The sequence below is a fragment of the Podarcis vaucheri genome, assembly GCF_965113315.1.
Source record: "Podarcis vaucheri genome assembly, chromosome: 2".
NCBI classification, from domain to species: domain Eukaryota; kingdom Metazoa; phylum Chordata; class Lepidosauria; order Squamata; family Lacertidae; genus Podarcis; species Podarcis vaucheri.
In genome coordinates, this window is record NC_138760.1 from 75,008,120 (window position 1) to 75,034,138 (window position 26,019).

The 26,019-nt window shown below is 44.1% G+C and overlaps 1 protein-coding gene across 2 annotated transcripts; it reads right to left on the reverse strand.

Moving 5' to 3' along the window:
• Positions 1–1,478: 1,478 nt before the first annotated feature.
• Positions 1,479–24,365, reverse strand: CDHR4 (cadherin related family member 4). 2 transcript variants are annotated; one of them, XM_082213115.1, is made up of 20 exons: positions 24,128–24,365; positions 23,243–23,263; positions 22,133–22,314; positions 21,196–21,358; positions 20,730–20,821; positions 20,321–20,416; positions 19,325–19,428; positions 18,055–18,188; positions 17,717–17,900; positions 16,746–16,899; positions 15,903–16,005; positions 11,752–11,958; positions 10,752–10,891; positions 9,107–9,245; positions 7,742–7,956; positions 6,563–6,702; positions 6,253–6,294; positions 4,130–4,214; positions 3,522–3,555; positions 1,479–1,952 (listed from the first exon to the last, which is right to left on the reverse strand). In XM_082213115.1, the coding sequence occupies exons 1-20, from the start codon at positions 24,258–24,260 to the stop codon at positions 1,897–1,899; spliced, it is 2,424 nt and encodes an 807-aa protein (XP_082069241.1). In that variant the 5' UTR covers positions 24,261–24,365; the 3' UTR covers positions 1,479–1,896. The 2 variants fall into 2 exon arrangements, with proteins under 2 accessions (XP_082069241.1, XP_082069242.1); XM_082213116.1 differs by lacking the exon at positions 23,243–23,263 and having other exon boundaries at positions 24,128–24,364.
• Between the last annotated feature and the right edge of the window lie 1,654 nt (positions 24,366–26,019).

Here is a 26,019-nt window from a genome sequence, read left to right on the forward strand (position 1 = left end):
AACGCAAATCTTCCCTGTTTCAAAACATTTGTGGCCCTCCATGTCCTTTTTATTGCACATTTCTGATTATTTGTGCCCATTATTCTATTGGGTTGGCCATATGTACGTACTTCTGGTTTCAATACTGTTTGTGCCTGCAAAAGTTTTGGGGAGGTCACACTGCTTCATTTCCACTCTGTGCATGTCCTGTAGCATCTAGCTGAAGATCTGTTACTTTTCATACCACATTCCTGTATGATTGGGGGGAGGGTTTGGCCCATTGCACTAGAGTGCCCTTCTAGACAATAATAGTGTGATAACACTGGGGAAGCATCAAAAAAAGTAATAAAGTGGAATGATGTGCCAAACAAAAATTCACCACTAAAGCACTGTTACGGTGTTTACACCATGTTGCAGAATACACCTGCCCAAAACCTGCTCTAGTCTGCAGAGGTCCTATGTGACTCTGCTCCAGGGTGTTCACAGCTTTCCAGCCAGTAGGGCATCTTACAGCTTGGCAACTTAAGAGCAGTGAGGAAAAAGAGAAATAGGGAATCTATGCCAGGTGGCCTCTGCTCAGCAGAGGTTTTGAGCTCTAGCTTCTTGTTCCATTGCTCTTATGTGTGAGAGACGAGTGTGTGGTTCTGCATAGCTAATGCAGAAACAATGGGTGCTTTTTGAAACTAACTGGAACTAAAAAAACCCACTTCCAGCTTTCACTTCTCTATTGAAGCTCTCATTTATTTGTCATTCTGGAGTAACCAAAGGTTATACCTGTGGTTCCCATGGCCCAGCTCAACTTACCTCAGCCAAGAGAATTTAAAAGGGAAGACAGATACACAAATGGGGCATCCTGATGTTACAGAAATGTCCCTGCAATAGAGCTGTCATCAGATTAAGGTGTCCTTCTTTGATCAGCTCTCTGTATCTAACAAATGGGAGTGATTAACTGGTTTACTAAGTGTCATTGAACACTCTTTAACATTCCAAATGCCACCCTCTATATATAACACATTAGTAATCAATCCTTGCAGTTGTATGCTTCATGGGAGGGTCTCCAAGTTTGTTCTGACACATGAAAATTGTTGTCAGTGTTCAGTGTGGTTTGATGATAACATGTGTCATCAAAATTCAGGAAACATCAGGGTGCACAAAATAACATGATGTTCTCAATACCAGACATGCCAATTGAAGGCATTTTGTTCAGGGAGCTGGGTCAAGAGACAATGGTTAATTTGATGTTAAGGGCAAGCCACAAGTCTGGCTCCAGGTTGGGGTGGGGGTTTTTTTTGGGGGGGGAAGCTATTAGGAAAGACGCACCCAATAGGCTCTGCTCCCCCCCTCCCCTCTTATTTTAAAGATAACATCTTAGCTCTTCTTAGAACATAATGGAAACGCACAAGTTTAGAACTTGCTCTTTGGCCTGTTAACCTCCCTACCCCTAGTATCAGATATTTTGGAAATGGTTGTGCTAACTTAGTAGTTAGTCAAAGAAAGGCTTTCTATACACAATCAAAGGCACATCCTTTATTATGGCACAATTTTCACAGAGAACATAAGAACACAAGAGCCTTGCTGGATCAGAACAAAGTTCTAGAGCTGGGTAAGAAACAAAGGTAGCAACCCAAGTTGTCAGATCTTGAAGTTTATCAGATGAAGCCTAGCCAGGAGGAAAACAGCTTGCCAGTGGAGAGGCTCTTAGAGGCTTCTCTGATTCCCCAGGAACATGCACAAGTCAATGTAAACAATTAGGGGCACATGATAGGAAAGGCTAGTTGCCAGCCCAACATAAACAGCAGGTAACAATTTTTTATATGTATATGTAAATAACAGTATTGGTGCTCTGCAGAAAACCCTGTTTCTCCTTTTTATCTGTGTACACCTGTGCCTCACTCCTTAAGATGGAAAAGGGCATGCTCACACCCAGCGCCGTGCTCCAGTGCTGCTGTCAAACAGGTAATATTGGCCAGTGACTAGGGACATAAAGCAAGGAACAACATTAGGCCTTTGTCCAGTTTAGCTCTACGTCCCCATTCTTTGCCTTCTCCATCTGCCCAACAACAATCCCACACTGCACACCCACACTGTCTCTGCTTCAATACTTCTAGCCTGTTTTCTGCATTGGTTTCATTCATGCCTGATTTTGTATGAAATCATTTTTTTAAAGCTACAAACGTGGAGGTTATAAGTGGTCTTGCCCTATGGCATCTGTAGTTCATACCTAGCATTTGTTTCATTTGGAACCTTCAAACTTCCCAGTCCAGAGTTATGGCATCCTACAGGGATCTACACAGCCTGATAATATCATTAGACCCACATGGTTCTCAGTCTGTCATCCTTGCCAGAGAGCCAGTTATAGATTGTGGGTTCGCTGACTACTGTGACATGTAATCTTTCTCTCTTATTGCAGATCCAGGTCATCAAGCCTGAGCTTTCACAGCCGCCATGAACCACCATTGGCAGGATTGGCAGCAACAGCAGCCAATATGTTCTGTGCTTATGATAACATTTCATGCTCCTGCTAATTATGCTGTTTTAATTGTGTATTTTATATGTGACTTCCTTTAGCAAGGTTTTATTTTGAATCTTATAAGTTAATGTTTTAGTTTCCTGGTCATTATGCTGCTTTGAATGTATGCTTGACTTTCTTCTGTAATATTTTCTTCTGGATTGTTTTATTTGATGTTTTAATGTAGGTCATAAACCGCATTGAGATTTTTTTGTTAAAAATGTAAAACGGTTTCTCCTGAAACCATGCCCACCTCTTAATCAGGTGGCATCATCCCACTGAGCAGCTGGCATCAGCTGATGAATGGGGGAAATTGATCCTTAAAGAAGCAGGACTGAACCACCCACTTTTCAGCTGATGAACTGCAATGGTATGGCTGCATGTGCCTGTTCCTCGTGGGAACTGATGTGTACAGTTGGTTCCTGCAGAAAGTAGTATTGGCTTCCCCAACATCAGTTGATATGCAAAGAGGTCAGTCCTGCCCAGTTCAGATATGCACCCAACCCCTGCAGAAAGCAAAATTGCTGAGGTGTGGGGAGGTCAACCCTGCACTCTTCCAATGCAGGAGGTTGTGGCATTATTGCCCCTTTAAGACTGGTTTATGGGAATGGGTTAGAACCTCAGAAATAATGAGCTTACATACAGCTGTCTCCCGTTAAGGCTTCAAGGCTGGTGTCACAAGGTAATTAGGTGGAAGAGGTATATGCCCACCTGTCAACTATCCATCAGTATGATGATGTCATGTGACTGATGGGTTGCCCTACTCACCTGTCAAAGTTGGTCTTTGGTGTTGGGTCCAGAGAAGGATCTGGCCCAAACAGTCTAAAAGGGTTGTGTTCTCACCCATGTGCTAATGAAATCAGCTCTAGCTGAGGGAAGCATGGCATGGCCGTTCTTTCAATGACATGAAAAAACTAATGTGCCTGTCACATTGATTGCTTGATGATTGATAAACTGACTGAACTGCTATACTGTCCCCATGCAGCTTGAGAGTGCTTTGAAACAATTATTAAACAATGGAGAATTATCTTACCGGGGTCCTGGGCACGGCCATCAAATTGGAGTTGCTACAGCAAGAGAGGAAGAGAAATAGATGAAATAACGTTATAATCATAGTCCCAGCCTTGGGTACCAAGGGCAAGGAGCACTGCGAGGGAAGGAAAGCTGCTTTTGAACTGAGCATTTCACCAAGTAGGCAGTCTGCACGTTACTGGATCCCCATGGACACAAGACATGCCAGGCTCTATGTCATGCTCTATGGATTGTACACTGTTAACACAAGTATGGTTGGCCACACAATCCAGAAACATTAGCACACAGTAGAGTGTCACACAGCTACTGCTGAGCATAAAATCCCTGACAAACTCATGGCCCCATATCAGTTTAGACCACTCTCTCCCAACCTGGTGCCCTCCGGATGCTTTGGACTATAGGTCCCATCATCTCTCATCATGGGTGATGCTGGCTAGGGCTGATGGGAGTTGTAGTCCAAAACATCTAAAGGGCACCAGGTGAGGAAGGCTGTTCCACACATGGAAGTGCAGAATTGCCACAAGGCTGATTGCTGGTGACTGATAGCAGCACGTAGAAGCAAGCTAAGTACAAACCAACTGGGGAAACTGAAAGTGGACTATGCCCTACCAGACTCAGTGCCTCAGTGGAATCTTTCCCTTTCTCCTTGCTTGGCTCTTCCATTGTGATGTAATTTCTTTCCACTCCTTTGTCCCTACAGAATGAGAAATGTGGATCAGAAGGAACTCGGCATCCTTGTGAGAGTCCATCAAGGCTAATGGCAGACAAAGCAATAGTCTGGATTAATCATTAAGATGGAGCTCTGCTCCACTGCAGGGAGACCAGACTGCGTTATTATTAGGCTTAGCCCTTCCAAATCTGCCCAATTAACACTGCCAGCAGCATCTATAGTGAAGGCTTTTGACAGCCGAGAGAGGCCCATTCTTGAGAGCTGCATAGGCCTTCAGTCTCTTGCTGGCCAAGGAAACCGTAGTTCACCCTATTGCTTCTGATATCTTAAGGCTGGATACAGGAGTTATAAGAGCTTGTCACTGAGAGTGACCAGAGGTGTGTGTATTTGACAGTGAGCACCTCGCACAAGTTCAGTAGAATTCAAACTTCCCTGTTTGATGAAAGAGACAGAGAGAAAAAGAGAGAGAAAACAAGATCCCATAAAGCTGTGAAACCAGGCTCAAAAATACGCAGAACAATGTCTGGTGAAACTTAAAAAGCTGGGAGGCGTGAGGAAACTCCGTAGGTTTCCTCACAGCCATATGGTGAGGCTTTGGTGCCCAGCATAGCTCATTATGTTTCTCTTCATGACTGGGAGAAGCAGCAGAATGATGGCAAATGAGCAAATTCAATGAATCTGCATAAAGCATAAGGAGTGATATAATTTGTTTTTCTTAGTGCAGTTTTTGCATTGCTAAATTGGCACAGAATTTTGACAGTCTGTATTTGCTGTATATACATAAAGTTCCTGAATGTTGAACAAACTATGAAACCCACCCCGCACCACAGCAATGACATCAGCTGGGCCCGTCCAAGTAGTATGTGGTCAGTGACTGTTATAACTCCATCTTCTTAGCTGAGATGTGCTTCAGCTCATTTCTGTACCTCCTACAAGACTTTGCCTTGTAAGACAGACCCTTCCAAGGGGTGGGGTGGCTAGCTGGGGTCTCAGCCCATGTGAAGCCTCTAGAGGGGCGCTACTGAAGAAAATCCCCCCCCTGTCTGTTTTTGGAACTGTTTGTGAAAGAGAAATCCTGAAGGAGGTTGCTCTCCAAGCAAAGATGAAAAAGGGGAAGTTTTATTGCTTTCTTCTTTTGCTTCCCCCAACATCTCAGAGATCAATTAAAAGATCTCTCTCTCTCTTTCTCGCTCGCTCAGTGTGTGTGTGCGTGTGTGGATCTAAAGGGCAACATACATGTTTGCACCATGTGAATACATAAAGAGGGCACTGCTGCATACAATCAGCTATAAAAACTGAGTCCTCTTCATACTGAAAATAAAATTCCTGCAATGGAAGAAATGTGATGCTGGCATATGAAGCACTTTGTATTTATCCCTTCCTGTAATTTGGAAGGAAAATGTAGCCAATCCACTTTAAATTATTTAATTGCAATGGTTCAGCATCCAGCATATTTTTAAGGAAACTTGTGGAGTATTTATTCTTTTATTTCACTATTTAGAACCTTGAACTGCAAGTCTTTACTACTCAGAAGTCCCACTGAATTCAATGCAGCTTACTCCCAGTAACTGTGATTGCAGTCTTATACTGCAATCTTAAGCATTTTTACTCAGAAGAAGTAAGTCTCACTGAGTTCAATAGGGCTTACTCTCTGGTATGTGTCCGATCATTATCACAGCTTCCGTTGTTGCTGTTGTTATATCATACAGTCATAATACTTCTTATAATTCCTCAAATGATCTATTACTCTCTGAGGAGATCTACTTAAGGCTGAATGAAAGCCAGATACACACACAGACAATTTTACTATTTGGAGAGATTATCTCTTCTCCAGCCTCTTTCAAACTACTTTTTACTCCCTTTATGAAGAAATGTGTTGAGGGGTGTGTGTGTGTGTGTGTGTGTGTGCGTGTGTACGCAAACACGTGTGGGGGTATGTGACAAACTGGGTCTTTGACCCGAGTAACAGAAAACCTAGTTTCGGCCCTGTCCAAGTAATGCCATGAGAATCAACACTCCCCCAAGTCGCACAAGGCTCTGTGTCATGGACAGGGGTTCTTACTTGTTCTGCAGTAGGGGCTGAGATGTCTCTCCTGGTGGTTTCCTGAAATACAAACAACAGTGAGAGTTCTGAGAATGTACTTAGCAAGCCAAAATGTTCCTTGAGCTCGAGAGGGTACTGATCTATGGGACCAGATCAGGCTCTTTCTTGTCAAAATGATTGTTCATATTTGGTTACAGATTCGACAGGTCCCCTTCCAGAATATGCCTGGGTAGCAGCCACTGCTAATGAAGATCCCACTGACATCAAAGCTGAGTCAGGAATTGATATGGAATAAGGTATGGATAGAGAGGTTTCACTGGAAACTCACCTCCAGCAGAGTTGCCAGAACAATAAACCCAAGGCAGAAAAGAGGAGAGCTCCAGTGAGCGTAAGAACCACCACGAACCAGGGATCTGGTGCCCAGTACCTCAGAGTTCTGTGCAAAGTGATGGGCTCCTTGGGCACCGTCTGAAATCAAAACAACATAAATCTAGTATGCAAAACCACACAAGCTCAGGCTTGTCAGGCTCCACTTGAGAAAGCCCATCAAGTCATTGGAACTAGTGGAATTATTCAAATCTAAACCTTCCCATAATTTTCTCTCGATCCGTTCCTTCATCAATGTATGGGGATGATCTTAAACTGTAGTAAGAGGCTACTGGACTAACTAAGCCCTTCTGACCTGTTGACAATGTACTGAATATTTTTTCCAGCATGGCACGCAGTGAAATAGATTTATTCCCAAATTGTGATTAATGGAGGCTGCATACCCATGTTCTAAAGGTTATTAAAAGCATTTTCACTTGAACCTGGGAGCTGCTACTACTGACTCACGGGAATATTCTTCCAAAATATTTACCACAGCATTCTGCACCAATAGAAGCTTCCAAACCATCTTCAAGTACAACTCTTCATAGAGTGTGTTACAACATGTCCCATACTCATGAATGCCACTCTCAACTTGGGCACTCTAGCAATTATTTCATCACTTCTGCTCTGAAAAAAAGTCCTGGAGCTGTTTGTTCTCCCTCCTCACTGCACTGCAAATAATCAGTGGATCTCTCTCAGTGACTACTCAGAAACACTGAAGAGGTAAAGATGGAATCTTGCTATAGTCCATGCAGTAATTGTAACTCAGCAGAGCTAGCAGCCACCCATTACTACTCTGAGATCACACAGTCACTAATTTCAATTTCCAATTTCCAATTTTAATGTCTAATTTCAGATGATCCAGGTGGCTTCCAAATGCTGTCAAATTCAAATTCAAGGTGTCAAATGCTGCTAAAAGGTCAAGTCATATTAGGAAGGTCGCATTCACCTATAAATGGAACTTATTAAGTGACTTATTAAGCAACCATAATGCAAGCAAGCATCCTATAGCAGACACACTTCATAGCCCAGGGAAAGAGCTGTGGGTCTAGGGGCACTGGTGCAAGTGTGACTATTCCTGTGAATCAGATTGACTCAAGGCTTCCTGGCAACAGCATGTCCTTATCTGCCCCCTCACCGTGGTGGTGGTGGTAGTAGTAGGCACTGTCGTGGTCCAGGGAGTCACGTAAACGAGAACGGTGGCGGTGGTGCTGAAGCGAGGTGTGCTCCCACCGTCTGTCACTTCCACCAGCAGCTCAAAAGTGAGGGGGTCAAAAATGCCAGGATGGTCATAGGAGAAGGTATTATGGAGCATACAATTTCCATTCATGCGAAAGCGCCCATTTGTGTTGCCTGAAAAAGAGGGAGGGGAGCACATCTACACTGCAAACCTTACTTATATCAGCTGTATATCACTTTAACTTGTTTTGGCTTCCCCCGAAAGAATCATCGGAATTGTAGTTTTGTAAGAGTGTAGGGAGGTCCATTTGAGCTCCAAAGCCTGCTTCACATAACTACAGTTCTCAGGATTCCCTAGGACAGTGTTATAGCGCACTTCAGGATTTAAGTGCGGGCGTTCATTATTAGCTGTCATAGACTGGGGGTGGGGGATGCATTGCCATGACCCAAAGTAGAGTCTAATCCCCCCCCCAACTGTGCTGATTTATTTATAAACAGCATACAGAGCAGCAGTTCAAAGCCCAATACCAGTTTATTAGGATAAGTGTGACTGTAGACCTATGCGTAATTACCTGGGAGTGAACTCATCGGTGCTTACTGCATAGGTGTAACTTGTAAAACACATCTGAGCTAAGATGTAACTTTTAGTTTTCCATTGTGAATGCAAACAATCTATCTAAATTGTAACCATTTACCTGCTAATGTGAAGTAGGAACCTACTCAAAGAAAAATAAAGAAGTATGTAGCCTCTGTGAAATTATTTTCCTCATTCTCTGATCTCCTCCATGGTGATCTGTCAAACTTGAAAACCTCATTATCACCTAGTCCACTTGGCAGAGCAATGAGGACCAGTCAGTTATTCCTGGCACTCTGGCAGGTTATGCCATTGCTCCAGCTCTGAAAGAAGCTCCAGAACTATGCATTCCCTCCTTCTCTACACCACTGACCTGAGGAGGAAGGACTATTAAACCTGCTTAAGTGTATGGTGCACACTCAGTATTTGCCATCAGAAATACAACCTAGAGCGGTCCCTTGCTGCCCTCTTTGCATAGGCTTGCACTCTCAGGCAGACCTTCTCATGTTTTCTGCTACTTCAGTTCTGCCTTGAGAGTTCCAACTTCAGTACACCATTAAGTTCCTGTTTTCCAGCACATACATACATCCCTCCACTGACGGCTATCTAGCTCAAACAGTAGCCCATATCTGCTAAATCCACCTCTGTCCTTCAGCAGCTTCACTCAGGAGTTGGAACCAAAGAATGTCACAGTTTAGGGTAGCCTCTTTGTTGCCTATTCCCTAATGCTCTGCCTCAGCCATTCCATACCTCCAACAATCCTGTAGGTAAGTTCACTTCGTTCATTGTTTTCCATGCATTGCAGATTAGTGACACATGTAGTACTTGTGGAAAGTATGAAACTCTGATAAAAGGGTGGATTACACACAGGGGGCTCATCATTTATATCCTAGGAGCAAGGAAAGGGATCGTGTTTATTGGCACAGAAGTCCTGGAAAGGATTGTTCCCAAACTCCCATCTCCCATTTGCAATTATCACCGGTGCTCCAAGAAGTGAGGTTCCATGCAAGGACCCCTTCATGTGCTGGGCTTCTCACATTACCCGAAGTGTTAAGAAGCAGTTATAACCCATGCTTTTGCAGTGTTCTGTGTGAACCAAGCAACAGCCAAAAGATGACATAGAGCAGGTGTCTACAGAACACAGCACTTGATTCTGGCAAGAAAGAGTTTACTTTCTGCAATTTCATTTCCCAAAGTTCATTTCAGATTCTGCCAATGAAAGAATAATTTAATGTCTTGAATGCTAGGGCCTCAGTGGGTTGATCATTTCATTACCCATAAAACTACCCATTGGCACCAAGGGGAGCTTCCTTTTTGGGGCAAAAAACTGTTTTGAGGACCATTGATATCCATTAGGACTATGACTCAGGAAGAAACAATTAAGCAACTTTCACTGCATACCGAGGTCAGGTTCCTGAGCAGGCTGTTAACAGCTGCTGTATGTACTATAGTTTTATTTTTATTTTATTAAAAAAAATCCAGTTTTTCAAATAATAACCATCAAATATGATTACATACACAATTATTTACACTTCCCTACTCCCCTTCCTTGGGTTTTTATACAAACATTTTCAAACTGCATTTCCTCCTTAACTGCTTTTATTTATTACTGTCTATATTTCTTCCAAGGTCACCTTTTAACTGCTAGATTTTAAATTAATCCTGCTAAGGTATTTAATTGTTTACAATATTATTTTTAGATAATCCACCTATCTCCATTCTTTACTGAAGATTCTTTCTTGCTGTATGTAGTTTTAAAAGATTCACGTGACACCAAACTACTCGTATAAAGTCCCCTGTAGTTCAGGTGTTCATTACAAGCACCTACAGCCATTCACTAGCTTTCTCTGTCCTCCCTGCTTCAGCTCCTTGTTCCTCAGATTCCAAAGGATTGTCTTCTTATAGATATGGTGCAGATATTCAGTGCTGGATTTACATATAAGCTAAACAAGCTATAGCTTAGGGCCCCACTCTCTTGGGGGCCCCCAAAAAATTTAAAGGAAAAAAACACTGGATGTACATTTCCAAAATATAATATATAAAACAAATAAAATAAAACCTACATACAGCAACAGTGTTTTGTGTTGTGCATGGACCTATTAGGTCCATAAATTACCATATAGCATATATTCAACACAAAAAACGGTGACAATTTGTTGTTGACAAAAGACAGCTGGACATATAAAGGGCCCCATTACCTTCAGTAGCTTAGGGCCTCATCAAATTTAAATCCGGCCCTGTGGGTATTATGTGGCACTTGTAAAAAGTGCTGATTCTGCCAATCAAAGTGGTTGAGTAGACACATGTGGGGTAAGGTAATCTCGTAGGTGACCTAGTCCCACTCAAAGCTTTGCAACAACCTCACTCTACTCACCCACCTGCCAAGTCCAGTTACCTGCACATTAATGGTGATGTTACACAGATTCGTCTTCGACGATTCAGGATTTACGCCATTATCAAAGTCCCTTAGCTGGATGACCAAATGATATGACTTCTGCTTTTCATAATCCAGTGGTCCCAACACATAGAGCTCACCTGTGCCACAAAGATAAAATTGTGCATTTATACTACAGTGGTACCTCGGGTTACATACGCTTCAGGTTACAGACTTCGCTAACCCAGAAATAGTGCTTCAGGTTAAGAACTTTGCTTCAGGATGAGAACAGAAATCATGCTCCGGCAGCACGGCAGCAGCGGGAGGCCCCATTAGCTAAAGTGATGCTACAGTTTCAGGTTAAGAACGGACCTCCAGAATGAAGTAAGTACTTAACCCAAGGTACCTCTGTACTTTGTAATAACAGCCACTCCCAGGTCCATATTCGCAACTGCCAAAGCTGAATCCCCACTTCCATTCTTCCACCCCCTTGATGCGAGTATGGTAGGTAGTTAAAAGGGTGTTAAATGATCTGCTTAAGATGATATTGAGTATGGGCCTTGGGAAGGTAGAAGGCAAAGTATTGTGAAGCATGGGCCATTATTCCCTAGCAAAATCCTCTGGAGGTCTCTAGGCTGACCAGATCAGCCCCAATCTGGGTGTGTGGGTGTGAGAGGGAGGAACCTTCATCTAAATCAAAATGCAAGAAAGCCCAGTTAAGTCAAGAGCTGGAGAATAAACAGTGGCGTAGCGTGGGGGGTGCAGGGGGGGCCGGCCGCACCGGGCGCAACATCTGGGGGTTAGGGTTAGGGGGCGCAAATCCACGGGTTAGGGGGCGCAAATCCACGGGTTAGGGGGCGCAAATTACTTGCCTTGCCCCGGGTGCTGACAACCCATGCTACGCCACTGAGAATAAACCCAGACAAGGGGTGTGTTATATAAAACAAGGGAAGTAGGGCTAAGAGCAGGTGACATAAGTTTACCTGGATACGTCATACAGGATTCCGATCCCCTTCCTTACCTGAGCGACGGCCAATGTAGAAAACAGAGTCCTCTGAACCCAGGATGCTGTATATGATGTTGTTGAAAGGATAGTCTCGGTCAGTGCCATTGATGCTGCCAATGAAGTATCCAAAGCCTACATTCTCTGGAACACTAAAGAATTGCCTTGAGCACTCTGGTTTGTATTCATTCACTCGGCTTACTGTCACCAACACCTGCACTGTGGCTGCAGAGGACAGAAAGAAATCTGAGAAGCCTGTGTGAATAGGGACACTTTCAGACTCACTATTTTACAGGCAAGATTCAATCACATACTGGCAAATTCAAGCTGCACAGCTACAGTTGATTTGGTGCTCTTGCACACCACCTCCCACATCCCTGGGGGAAAATCCTAGATTTTTTGTGGTAAGGAAAGTGATGTGGAAATGCACTGGGAATTATGGGATAAATACTGCCTGATATGACATCATATAACCTCCCCATTAAAAAAAACCAGGGAGAATACTCAAGGAAATGGATGTCATAGCAACTTCCCACATAATTTGTACAAACCAATCAGGATGCTCAATAAATATGGAAGCAAAATCTCAAGCTTCAGCAGGCGTTGGCTAAGCATTGGCTAGGAACTGAGAAACCAGCCTACATAACCATTAGCAAAATGCCCGGCTCAAATTGTATATGGTAGCTGCAGGCTTGCAGGTTCCAACTTTAATTTAAACCCAGTTACATGTAACCAGAGGAAGTGGAGTTTGATTTTTCAAGCAAGAGGGATGTGTGAACAGAGCACTGCATACCTGTCACTTACCTCCCTGTAGCCTCTCTTCTCAGGGTCTTTTGCCCCAGCTGGGAGGTAGCCCTTGCGTAGAGGTGCTCAGTACAAACACACACACACCCCCATATACCTACCCCATTCACTTTAAAAACTGTGTCCCTCTAAACACTGCTTGAAATGTGATTGGGGCAGATCCAGATTTAAACCAATAGGTCGTCACCTAATGTGTAGTTTTAATTATTTGGTGATTGGCCAGAATCTGGTGCGGTATGGCTCTCACAACCACCCAAAGAGCTCACTGTTTTGTTCTTACAACCTGCCTCCGTGACCCTCATCTAGCCAGTTTATACACATATATTCAATGTTTGCAATTATTAGACATATTAACTGTCTATGAACCCATTGTGGATACCACATTTCTCTGAACATTCATTTTAACTGTTTTTTAAAATCCAGAAAATTTTCCGTACAATTCTCATGTTTGTGTGCTTTAATTATTTCTATTTTATTGGATGTTTGTCAGTTTGCTATTTGTAGTGTGAAGTATGTGTCCCTTTGAGGGTGGTCTGTGCTGGGCTTTCTGTTTGATCCTCTGTTTATTTTTTGACACAGACCACATGCAGTTGTTGCTTGTCCATGACAAATTTGTTTAGTAACAGTCTGCCTTCATGTACCACAGAAGAAGTTTGTGGGACTTCTTCTAAGGTCAAATCAGCCAACAACTGTAGTACATGACTGTAGTCAACAGCCCTGTAGTACATGACTTACATTTTCTCTATCAAGAAATATCAACACAAGTCATTATTATCTTCCTTATGCTATTGATAAAAGTATGATTATTTATCAACCAGCCACAAGTATAAGGGCAGATGATTTGCAGAATTTCTACAGCTGTTTTGAAAGTTTCCCTTATTGTTTAGCCATGACTTTTATGGTATACAATAATTGGTGGTTCTTATCTCCCTGTACACCCAGGACACAATCAAATTAACAATAAGCAAACTGATTTCAATGCAGGGTGGCAGGCATAGTCTTATGTCATGTTCATTGAATTCAATCAAACTTGAAAATACTTTGGTTGGATGGCAGCTTTGGTTTTCAGTGGTAACCCGTTAACAAAGTTCATTGTTGAGCTACTACCTGGTTTGTTTTCAGTCAGGTTTTTACAAATTGTTCATTAACCAATGTGGTCAGGCAACTAAAATGTTCAACCTGGAGGCCTCTTCCAGCATGTTTTCTTCATTGGAATGCTTTTGAAGGCACTTGGGAAATGTAACAGAAGGATTGGTCACTGTGTCAGTATTTGCTATTCTCTGTAGGGTTGTGGCAAATCAATGTTCACTACGCTTTGTTGCCTCTTCAGGCTTGTGCAGAAGTGGAATGTGGATTGCAGCTTCACACAAACACATCCTTCCCTTGTTCAAACATCCCCAAAGGAAGAGATTGTTTGCAAATCTATTTCTTTATTCCTAGTAGATGGCTGTATCAAGATGGGCCCACGATATGGGTGGCCAAGTCAGGTGAGGTGGTACGGAGAGGCTACTCTTAAGAACAGAGCAAAATGGTACAATCAAGGCTGTTTATATTCTGTGATTCCACTTTTGCACTAAAGAAGCACAGAATGTGGTACTGGGCTCAGAATTTAGCACCCTAAGGCTCTTACAGCACCAGCCTAACTATGACTACACAGAGGTAAGTCCTATTGAATTCAGTAGGGCTTACTCCTGGGTAAATAGGGTTAGGATTGCTGCCTTAGATTTCTTTTCTTTTTCTTTTTTAATTAAGGGAGATTTCTAGTTCATCAGGCTGCAAAGTACAGAATCATAGAGTGACAGAATTGGTGCTTCAAAGGTCATTAGCCCAACCCCTCAGCTGATGCTGGAAACTGTCTGCTACAGCATCCTGGACAGATGGCCAGCCAGTCTTTCCTTAAAAGCCTATAATGAAGGAGAGCCCATCACCTTCCAAGGCAACCTGTTCCACTGTCAGGTGGCTCACAGGGTGAAGAAGTTATTCCTAAAGTTTAATCTAAATTTTCTTTTATTGAAATTTGAACCCATTGTTCAGGTCCTAAGTCTCTGGAGCATCAGAAAACAAAATTGCTTCATCACCTATGTGACAGCCATTCACATAGTTGAAGATGGCTGTCATATTGCCTCTGAATCATCCTCAAAGTGTCTGGTAAAAATCTCTGAAGCCAGAGCAGAAGCTGAGTAGAATTTGCAGTGGTCAGCAGCTGACAACAACAACAACAACAACTTGTTTTTTTTATCCCGCCCATCTGACTGGGTTGCCCCAGCCACTATGGGAGGCTTCCAACAGAATATACAAAAACACAACTGAACATAATACATTAAAAGCTTCCCGATACAGGGCTGCCTTCAGATGTCTACAGAAGTTTGTATAATTACAGTGGAACCTCGGTTTTCGAATGTCTTGGAAACTGAACAATTCAGAACCCAAACGCCGAAAACCCAGAAGTGAATGCTTCCGTTTTCAAATGCACCTTGGAAGTCAAACAGCTTCTGAGGCGTGTTTCTCCATTTTTGCAGTGGAATTTGCTGACCGCCCATTGTGCCTTGGTTGTCAAATGTTTCGGAAGTCAATGGTCTTCCGGAATGGATTACATTCGACAACCAAGGTTCCACTGTATCTCTTTGACATCTCCTGGGAGGGCATTCCACAGGGCAGGTGCCCCTACCGAGAAGGCCCTCTGCCTGGTTCCCTGTAACTTCTTGCAATGAGGAAATTGGCAGAAGGCCCTCAGAGCTAGAGCTCAGTGAGGTCTGAGCTGAGATGGGACTTTGCATGGCTTTTTACATAATATACAAAGGTAAGAGAACTCAAGTTTCTTGGTATAGATTTTGGATTCATAAATGCCAAAAGGGAAGCACCCAAATGGTGTGTGTGTGTGTACTAACAGAAGCCAAAGCCGAGAGATACAAAAGAAATGCATAATGGGGGGGGGAGGAGGGGGAATGCTGTCTTCTGCTATAAATCCAAACTCCAACTTCTTATGAAACATATGCAAACAGGCTCATTAAAACACTGTCACTGCCTACTGAACACATACCATCTGGCCTATAATTTAGTTCTGATCCTCAGCAACTGCTTGCTTTGTGCCTGCATTTCACTGGGTTCCTAGGTCCTGGTACTAATCCAGACAACAGCCATAAACATGATAGATTTACCTTTGCCAGCAGAGAGCTCCAATAACTGTTTCTGCAGTGAGGATTTTACCAGGGGAAGTCACCTCTGCCCTCTTATTTCTACCATACCTCAAAGCAAGCCAATCCAGGAGAGATCTTGCTGAAGTCCTGATTTCCCATGACCTACTGTGTTCAGTATCAAAAGAAGACCAAACCCAAATAACATATGACTGACAGAGCAGTACGCACTGTTTTGTGGAGGACTTCCATCATCAGTCACTAGAATGGTGGCTTGGTACTGGAAGTTAAGGCTGGCCATAGCTTCAGAGTCACAGTCCAAAGTGGTGTTCACCTGCCAGGACCAAAGGACAGAAAGGTCAGGACCATATGGGCACATCTTAAACTAATAGCATCCTCTGCCAAGGGGAGATGCTTAGTCTGGGAAAATGGTAAACTCATGTTAATTAGAGATACCACACTCATTATCTCTCAAGCACCCAGAAGTGACTGAAATGGAATTAAGCAGTACCCTGAGTCACATTTTGCCCTAAATTCTGGCAAAACTGAGAGGATGGCTAGGTATGTTGGAAGCTACTCTTAAACCTTGCCCATTCTCCACACTCCCTCTCCCTAACATATACAGTGGTACCTCGCAAGACGAATGCCTCGCAAGACAAAAAACTCGCTAGACGAAAGGTTTTTCCATTTTCGATTTGCCTCGCAAGACGAATTTCACCTATGGGCTTGCTTCGCAAGACGAAAACGTCTCGCGACTTTGTTTCCTTTGTCTAAAAACAAAGACATGTTTTGTTTATAAAGTTAATTTATTTTCCCTTCAATTTTTGAACTGCTCTTTACAGTATGTGTGACTTTAAAGAGCAGTTAATAAACTGTTGTTGTACCAAATTTGGCTTTGTTTGGACTTTTTTTGACCATAGGAACGCATTAATTGATTTTCAATGCATTCCTATGGGATTTCGTGATTCGCAAGACGAAAAATTCGCTAGACGACAAAACTTGCGGAACGAATTAATTTCGTCTTGCGGGGCACCACTGTATGATGAAAGAATTAAGTCCATTCTAAGGGCTTACCTGTAGTTCTGAGTGCCTCATTTGGAAGCTATAGGGAGGGCTCTGGCTGCCCTCCATTATTTCGTAGTGAAGCCTATCGCTGCCACTCTCTACATCATTACAAGATGGAGACGGCAGTGGCGTCCCAATGGAGGTCGTCTCTGGAATCTCAATTCTAGGATTAAGCAGCAATAGCCACAAAGAGTAAAAGATGCAGAAGGATAGAAATGGTGATTTGAAAGGAAAGAAAAATCTCCTCCTCCTCCTCTCCCCTTTGCCTATGTTTCTCAATAACCTCTCTTAGAGCTGATCACTGATGACAAGACAAACAGAAGCTCAAGCATGTCAAAGCTTCTCCATAGGGCTACTGTTCTGTCAGTGGAAAGAAGACAATTCTTGTGCTCTGATTGCTCTGACTCATTAGCCCTTAAGATCGTTCTTACTTCTGGATCAGGGGTGGGAGACCTGTGGCCCTTCCAGATGTTGCTGATCTTCAACACTCCTCATCCCTGTCTGGAGTTGAGAGCAGCTGAGGCCAAATCACATCTGGAGAGCCACAAGTCCCCACCACCGCTCTAGACCCAATTCTCCTCTCAGAGGCATAGTTAATCCAGGGGTCAGCAAACTTTTTCAGCAGGGGGCCGGTCCACTGTCCCTCAGACCTTGTGGGGGGCCAGACTATATTTTGGAAAAAAGAAAGAACGAATTCCTATTTCCCACAAATAACCCAGAGATGCATTTTAAATAAAAGGACACATTCTACTCATGTAAAAACACACGGATTCCCAGACCGTGTGCGGGCTGGATTTAGAAGGCGGATCTGGCCCCCAGGCCTTAGTTTGCCTACTCATGGTTAATACCCATGGATCCTCTTATACCCTAAATACTGCTATACCCTGCTGTGCATAGCAGGTAGGGAGAGACCCTCAAACACTACATTTCTTTTGCTGGCTCAGGCTTGAATAAGATCCTTTTGCTCTATGGAGACTTACACAATTACAGCAGGGGTGCACAGAGGTCCTTGCAGGTTCTGCCACTTTACTGTAATGTTGACAGTGATGGTGGCTTTATCTGTGGGATGCAGCATGTTGTAGGCTTCCACTGTGAGCAGGGTTTCAGTTAAGTCTGGATAGCGTCTCAGATTTAGGTCATACGTGTTCCTGATTATGCCTGTGTCTGCATGCAAGCAGGAGACTGGCTGTGATCACTCAGCTCCTTGAGGGTAAGATGGCTGACATAGTTTGAAGACCATTGTTGATGACCACCACAGAAGGCCCAGCCCTCCCTGAGGCTGTGTGGGTTCCATGCCACATCCCTGGATTCTCCTTACCTGGTTCAATGGTGAAATGCCTTGTGGGCAGAGAGATGATCCGGTAAAGCACATTTTCCCCACTGGCATTGACTCTTACAATAGGCTGGAGGGGAATTGTGTTTTCTGATACCGATATTGCTAATGATGACTCCCTATATCATGAAGAAAAGAGTGTAAGCCCCAGGTGCTATAAGCCACCCCATCTACTCATAGTTGAATATTCCTGTTTGGGGATAATACAGGAAGCAGAGCATTAACAGGACAACAAGGACTTTTAGAGTCATGTTGAAAAATAGGAAAGTGAGTTATGGCTGTTCCATGCAACTTCGACAATATGTGTGGCATCAAAGGGAAGAAAGAGAAACACACACCTGAATGTCCTCTATGCTTCCTTCAAAGAATTTGACATAGTGCGATGGCCCAGTCCCCAATACAATGGTGGCTGGTGGTGTTTCAGGGAAGCTCACACTCCTCACTGCTCTTGTTGTGCTGCCCAGGCCCATGGGGCAGAGGAGACAGTAAACCTGTCCTGACACTAGAGGGGATTTGCACAGCTCCCTTACAGCAAGTCAATAATCTCCCCTAATTCAGTTTCTGCTCTCAAATCCAGATAATCTCTACCACCAGGGACTGGCAGCCACTAGTCAGCAATAGCCTCACTGGCATGGCACTTGAAGGGATGTGGGTGGGAAAAGCGACACTCCAGGTATCACAGGGACCTGCTGTTTGTTTACTCAAAAGGCTGTCAGAGCTAGGGCTTTCCTTCTCTGGTACAAGTTAATGAGAGGGGAAGTGGATGGGCCCCACATGTGCCCTGGAATGGGGAATGGGGAAGCCCGGATCAGTAGCCTCTTGCCCTGGCTCAAATCTCTGATGGCCTGAATGTACATTCCTTACATCAAAAGTGATTGCTTTGTGAGGAGGCAATATTTTAGAGGTGCCAAAAAAGCACTATTTTAATCCTTTGCAGTGTCACAGAAGTGCAACTCTCAGGTCAAGTGTGACTAGACATTATCTGGGAGCGATGCCCCAGCACTCTCTGTGGTAAAAGTTTCTTAAGCACACCTTCTTATGATATTGCATAACCACCAGCGGTGGCAGAACATATTGGGGCAAGTAGCTCATGCCTTAAGTTTATGCTGTGGGGAACTTGGAGCCAAAGAGCCTTTGTATTCCTCTCCCCGCTGTTTATTCATAAAAGTGCCCTATACCAGCATATCATAAAACATCAGGGTGGCATATAACCATATAACACCATTAAAAACAACATAGTAACAACTCAACTCACGTGAAATTGACTTGCTTGTGGTAAACAGGCAGCACCTTCACTGCCAGAGTCCTGCGGCAGCTTCTCCCACCACTGTCCGTTACCACAATGACCATTGAGAACGTCTGCAGGGAGAACGGCATGGCGTGAATTTACAAGCAGGAGGGATAGGTCTAGTCAAAAGCAAGCTCTTAGTATGTTGCTGGGTCCAAGAAGAAGAAGAAGAAGAGTTTGGATTTGATATCCTGCTTTATCACTCCCCGAAGGAGTCTCAAAGTGGCTAACATTCTCCTTTCCCTTTCTCCCCCACAACAGACACTGTGAGGTGAGTGGGGCTGAGAGACTTCAGAGAAGTGTGACTGGCCCAAGGTCACCCAGCAGCTGCATGTGGAGGAGCGGAGACGCGAACCCGGTTCCCCAGATTACGAGTCTATCACTCTTAACCACTACACCACACTGGCTCCTAGGGAGGGAAGACTGAAGTGCCACAGAAGTCCCAGGAACAGGAAGGCACAGTACCTTGAAATGGAGAATGTCATGTTTTGTCCCTACTGCCTTATCATACCAGGAACTGGTTGAGTCAGCTTTCTCAAGCACTATGCTTTTAGTTACAGTTCTGCATGAGAAGCAGAAGCCTGCTGCATGGTTTTTCCCTCCATAAACCGTTGTGTGTGTGTTTTTTTAAGCATCATTTGTGTGGCCCCATCCAAATGATGCCTTTTAATGAAAAGAGGACCTGGGGACAGGGAGGTGGGAGTCACAGGGCTAGGAGGAAACGTCTGGTGAGACAAAGATCCACACCATACACTTAAAGCACATCCAATGCATATTTAAAGTGCAAGTTTTACTCTGAAGAATCCTGAGGACTGTGTTTGTCCTTCACAGAGCTACAATTCCCAGCCCCCTTAACAAACTACAGAACACTTTTGAAAGGGGACAGAGCTGGGGAGTGACATGTTATAAGGACAGTGACATTGGCAGAACATATGCATAGGTACAGTAAGCAATGGAACAAACCTTGCCAGCTTGCTCACGACTGAAACCCATGGCAGGTGCCAGCACTCTTCCATCTCCAGTTATGGTGAAAGGCAGAGAGGCATTCTCTATGGAGAACTGTATAAAAAGAAAAAGTTGGCTTGGGGAATTGTTTCTTCATTTGTTTTAAAGAAAATCTCATCCCCTAAGACTTATGTCCAAAATTGCTATCTCCCCCTCTGCCTGGGGCACTGTTAGAATATGCCACCTTCCAAATTCTCAAGCCTTCTCTCCATGGCCAGACACACTACTGGAAAATTCCCTGTACAAGACTCCTCAACTATAGTCCTTATTTATTTAAAAGCATTTATTTAATAATAGTTTCTAATGGTTTTACTTTTTTTTTAAAGTCTTCCAACATTTCTGCTTTCCCCACAACAAAGGTCCTTACAGTCAAGTTGCCTCTGCCTCCCCTCTTCAGTACAAATTGGTAGATGAACTCTCCAGGGCCAACATCCTCTGAAACGCCTACTGGTTTCTCTCCTGCAGCAGTAAAAGAGATGGGAGCAGTCAGGCTCTTGCCCTAGTTCGAATCTGACCCTTTGACAGCACTGGAGCCCTCTGCAGGCTGAGCTTCCCACTGGCACGGGCAGCTCCAGAGTCCCTTCTTCTAGCACTGGCAAGTCTACTATTCAAATCTGCCTCCCCGTGGTTGGAAAAAAAACCAGCATCCTCCTTTGCCATGCAGGATCTGCCACATGTTGCTAGAGAACTCACTGCCTCTCAGTGCCTGGGAGCGAGACCACCACCCCTGCCCTCACCACACTGCAGTACTGTACCATATTAAAACTCTTCTCACCATGGCACCCTTGTCAGGGCCTTAGGATGAAATACCAGGGCTACCGTGAGAGCCTTACCTATGTATTCAGGTCCACTGCCACACTCCAATCTGTCTGCTGCAATGACGCGAATGAAGAGGTTAACTTCAACTGGCGTGCCACTTGGGCAACTTGCACTGAATGTCAAAACATACTGATTCACCTGTCTAGCATCCAGGGCAGCACTGGGACTAAGGCTCACCTGGAAGCCAGAAGAAAAAAAATCTCAGCATGTGATGCACCTCTCTTCCACATGTTCAATCCTGTTGAACAGCCTAGTGTTGATGATGCCATGGGCACCAATCAATAGATGTCCATACGCCAGATAGGTGCCCAGGTGCCAGGTGGGAGAACGTGGCATGTTGGAATGGCCTAATTAAAGTAGCAGCAGCAACTAAAAGTCTCCCCCTTTGCATCCCTCAGTAATACTTGGGGAGTAGTATTGCATACTTGTGGGAAGGAAAGCAGCTAATTGCTGCTGCTTCATATCATCCTAATGTAGGCACTAATGAAGTGAAACAGGTATGAAACAGTTTTACACTTGTAGTGAAGACATGCTCTATGCTTCTGCATACTAGTTACATGTTCACATACATTAAAAATCAGGTTACATTTGCTAAACAAAAGCTGTATTCCATGGCACAATACTAGTTAACAAAAATGACACTTAACCTGTTCAATTATTTTAGGTATGTTTAATTGATAGAATTTATTAAATATTCTAATCCCACAAGAGGCTAGTTCATCTTGATTGGATTGAAATATCTGGCGTGCAGTGCAGCAGGACAACAGCACTGTTGACTCACGAGTCCCAGTTCAAAAATCCCCACTAAAATGTGTTTTAAAATGCCACAGAGGGAAAGAGTCCCTGTACTCTCATAGAACATGATGGCAGGAAAAGCTTTCCCCTTGCGTACACACACACACACACACACACACACACGGAATTGACTACAAATTTACAGGTCTTTTGTACCTCATAGATGTCAGGGGGTACAAAATTTGGCTGATTGAAAAAAGATGTGGTGGGGCTTGTGGTCTTCAGATTTACTGTGGGTGGATCACTGGAGTCTGTACAGTTGCCGGTGAAGTTGGCCACGGTTGTGCCTGGTGTCAAGCTGTCTTCTAGCACCACAGTGTCTGGGATGCCCTCAATCACTGAGACAGAGACAGCAATGAGAGTATTGGTCCCATGGCACCATTGACTACAGCAGAGAAAAGCCCTCTTTGATAAGCATGCATATGACATGGGTAATTTCCATGTTTCTGAAATATAGACAGCTTGCTTTCATAAATGAATAGTAAAATCATAGAACTGTAAGAGTTGGAAGGGACCCTGAGGGTCATTAAGTCCAACCTCCTGCAATGCAAGAATTGCGATATGGCTCCAAGAACAACTCAGGTAAAATGTCATAAACAAATAAACAAGGCTGAGGATAAAAGAAAGAGAGAAGAAAGAAGATTTGCAAGACACCCAAAAATGGAGGATGAATGAGCAACAGGAACAGACCCTAACAGCACTGATAGTGATCATTCAGCAAACATCGTTAAACTGATGCCCTGCTATGTTCTCAATAGCGGTTTGGATCTGGGCTGTTCATGCATTGTTATTGCTGTGTATTCATTGTTAATTGGTTATGCCAACTCTTTTAACTAACTATATAAAGGAATATTATTATTTTTTGTATTCATTCAATTCCAGAGCAATTACAGTCTGTCTCTTCTCATCTATAGTGAAGATCTGGCAGCCTAAGAGCAGCCGCTGTTCAAAGGCTTCCTAGGGTACTACAATATTATGTTTGGAGGGGAGGGGCTGCCTTGCTCTGACCGTAGGGAGCTTCCCCCCCAGTGTATCGTAACAGCACTTTAGGCACTCAGGTGTCTGTATGCCCATCTGGAGGTGCATGTGCTCAAACATACACACTTGGCTATAACCCATGTTTGCCTGCATTAAGAACAGCTGACTTTGTTTTCACAGCTGCTGTGCATCAAAGCCTGCTTTTGCACTGCATAGGGTGATCTTTCTTCCCCTGCCACTGGTCATAGGTCTGTTAAGTAGGGAAGTGTGGAGGTTTCCTTTCCTTACCTACGTCTCCGATGGCTGGATCTAGAGCCGGGGGGGGGGGGGACACAAGAGGAAATACTGTTATTATCTACCAGATATTCAGTTCAATTAGTGAGCAAACATTCCCTCAGCAAACATACTCCCCAACCAAAAGTAAAGGAGCCTGGGGTTCCCAGATGTTGAAAGAGAGAACTGAGGAAGAAGCAGGTTGTCATATGGTAGAAAAAGCTCTGCCTGTGAAATTCCACCTTCTACCTGTTCTCCTTTGCTTCTGGAAGTAATCATGCACATTTCTGTTTCAGAGAGTACTCAGGCAAACGCCTGGACCAATCTCCTCAGAGGGAAGGATTAGGAAACCTTTGACGAACTGGGCTGTGGTAATGCTCTCATGGCGTCTAGGGCTGTCAATTCTTCCCCAGCGCCATGTGCTCAACACAAACCACCACCACCCCACTAGCTGCTATTCTTTTAAAAACACAATAGTTTCTGGCCATGGATAACTCACGCTATGTCTAGGTTGACCTTGACTAGCCAAAAGTTAACTATAACATTTTGTTACAGGTAGGTAACCATGTTGGTCTGCCATAGTCGAAACAAAATTTTAAAATTCCTTCCAGTAGCACCTTAGTCTGTCTCTAAGGTGCTACTGGAAGGATTTTATTTTTTTTAATAACATTTTGTGGTTGAGCTGTGACTTTTAGTAATACATTGTAAATGGTTGTAACCTGCCCAGGGGCCTCAGGTGAAAAGCTGACTAACAACAACAACAACCCATAGGGACACCAATTCTCCAGTCTCTTGGTTCCCATGTCCTAACAGCGAAATCTAATTTGGGAATGGGGATCCTCCATTGAACAGATACGGAGCAGGAGCTTCATGCATGATGGAGCTGAGACCCCCTCTTACCTATAGTACAGATGCTGAGGAGCAATGTGAGAGGCAAGGGCCACCCTGGTTCCATTTTGCAAGGACGCTCCAGTCCAGCCTGTGTTCTGTGCCTTTGTCTCCTTAAGTTGCCAGGTTGGGTTGCTAAGGACATTGGGCGGGGCAGAGCAGGGCACAGCAAGGCTCAGCTCAGTTATGGGAATTACCCAGCCCTTCTCAACACATAGGGAGGAAAACATTTTTTTTAAAGAAGAAGAAGAAACCTTGAGGCTACGAGTCAGTCTGGAAAGCACAAAGAGAAAGAGACCGAGGGCTCAACCATACTTACCCTTGCTCTGCTTTTTCTAGGCACAGTGTCCAAACAGGCTTTTTTTCTTGTTGGCTTTCAGGTGACCTCTTTATTGAGAATTCAGCCAAATTTGTTTCCACAAACATTAGACAACATTGACTGTTTGTGGGGAGGCCCTAAAACATTGCACCAAGTGTTCTTCCATACTTCACAGTGTATTTTCCTGTCACTTTATCCCCAAAAGTCTGGTGGGGGGGGCAATTCTTGTTTTGGTGCACAAGCGCCAAATCCACTTTGATTGTGCAGCCTTAATTTGCTAGTATGTGACCAAATCCCACCCACCCCAAAGGGACAAAAATGCCTTTCTGGCAAAATGGATTTCGTGGCACGCAAGCAGAACTGGGGGTGCTTTCAGACAGCGGCATAATCTGCAAAAGGTTCATTGGCAACAGATTAAAGCATGGGAAATGATAATCCAGGAAATGATAGATCTGGATTATTATTTCTTTTATTTCTTACTATTTCTTTTCCCCCGGAGGTGGGGGATATAAGACGTCTTGTGGATGCTGCAAAAAAAGGAGGCAAGAATGAGGATAAACGCAGCATTCCAGTGTCACAAAAGGCAGCCCCTGAAGCCTAAAAGGGAGACACGAAGCCCATTTCTCCTGCAAGAGTTTTCTGAGGGAAAAATGAGTTGTGAACAACAGGTCGCTAGAAAAGGACACGGTGGAGGTCGGGGCCTGTCCTGCTCCGACTTCTGCTGGGCCACTCAGGCCTCCACCTACTGCGGCCACAAGGGCGCAGCCTTGCCTCATGCTGCTCTAGTTCGCGCGTGCATTTTCGAAACAGAACAGCGGCGGCTCGCGGACAGGGTTAGGGTCGCTGCTGGGCGTCGTCCCCCGCAAAGCCTTCCTTGCCACTCGCTCGTGCCCGCGCCTCATCCACCCTGTGCCCACCAGAACGGCGAGGCAGGGCCGAGGAAGCACCTAAGAGATATATAACTAGGAATAAATAAGGGGAGCGGGGCGACCTGCTGCTTCCTCCACGTCCCATCCCATCCCACTTTGCACAGGGTGGAATAGACAGAAAGGGTTAAAGCCAGGGCAATGAATAGAGTTTCTGCTTCCAGCTTCATTTATCCTCTAGGTTCAGGATTGGAGTTAGGTTTGATGAGGCCCTAAGCTCCTGAAGGTAATGGGGCCCTTTATATGTCCAGCTGTCCTTTGTCAACAACAAATTGTTGCTGTTTATTGTGTTGAATATATGCTATATGGTAATTTATGGACCTAATAGGTCCAAACACAACACAAAACACTGTTGCTGTATGTAGGTTTTATTTTATTTATTTTTTATCTTATATTTTGGAAATGTACATCCAGTTTTTTTCTTTTTCTTGGGGGGGGCAAGAGAGTGGGGCCCTAGACTATAGCTTGGTTACCTTATACGTAAATCCGGCACTGGTCAGTTGGGCAGGTTCAGGAGGATGCTATAGGTAGGTGCCGCTTCTCTAATTGGCTGCTAGATGGCGCTGTTCTGCCAGTGATACTAGAAGGGTAGCTGCCCGCCTCTTTGGAATACATGGGTATCCTGAAGATTCTTAGAAGTATAGAATTGGCAGGGACTC

What these genes read in the sequence shown, in the direction of transcription:
- CDHR4 (XM_082213115.1), bottom strand. Translation starts at nt 24,260, where the DNA reads ATGTCCTTAGCAACCCAACCTGGCAACTTAAGGAGACAAAGGCACAGA. An exon ending in CCTCAGCATCTGTACTATAG is followed by an intron (nt 23,264 to 24,127) that starts GTAAGAGGGGGT and finishes CCCCGGCTCTAG; the next exon opens with ATCCAGCCATCGGAGACGTA. An exon ending in CTACTACCACCACCACCACG is followed by an intron (nt 6,703 to 7,741) that starts GTGAGGGGGCAG and finishes TTTTGATTTCAG; the next exon opens with ACGGTGCCCAAGGAGCCCAT.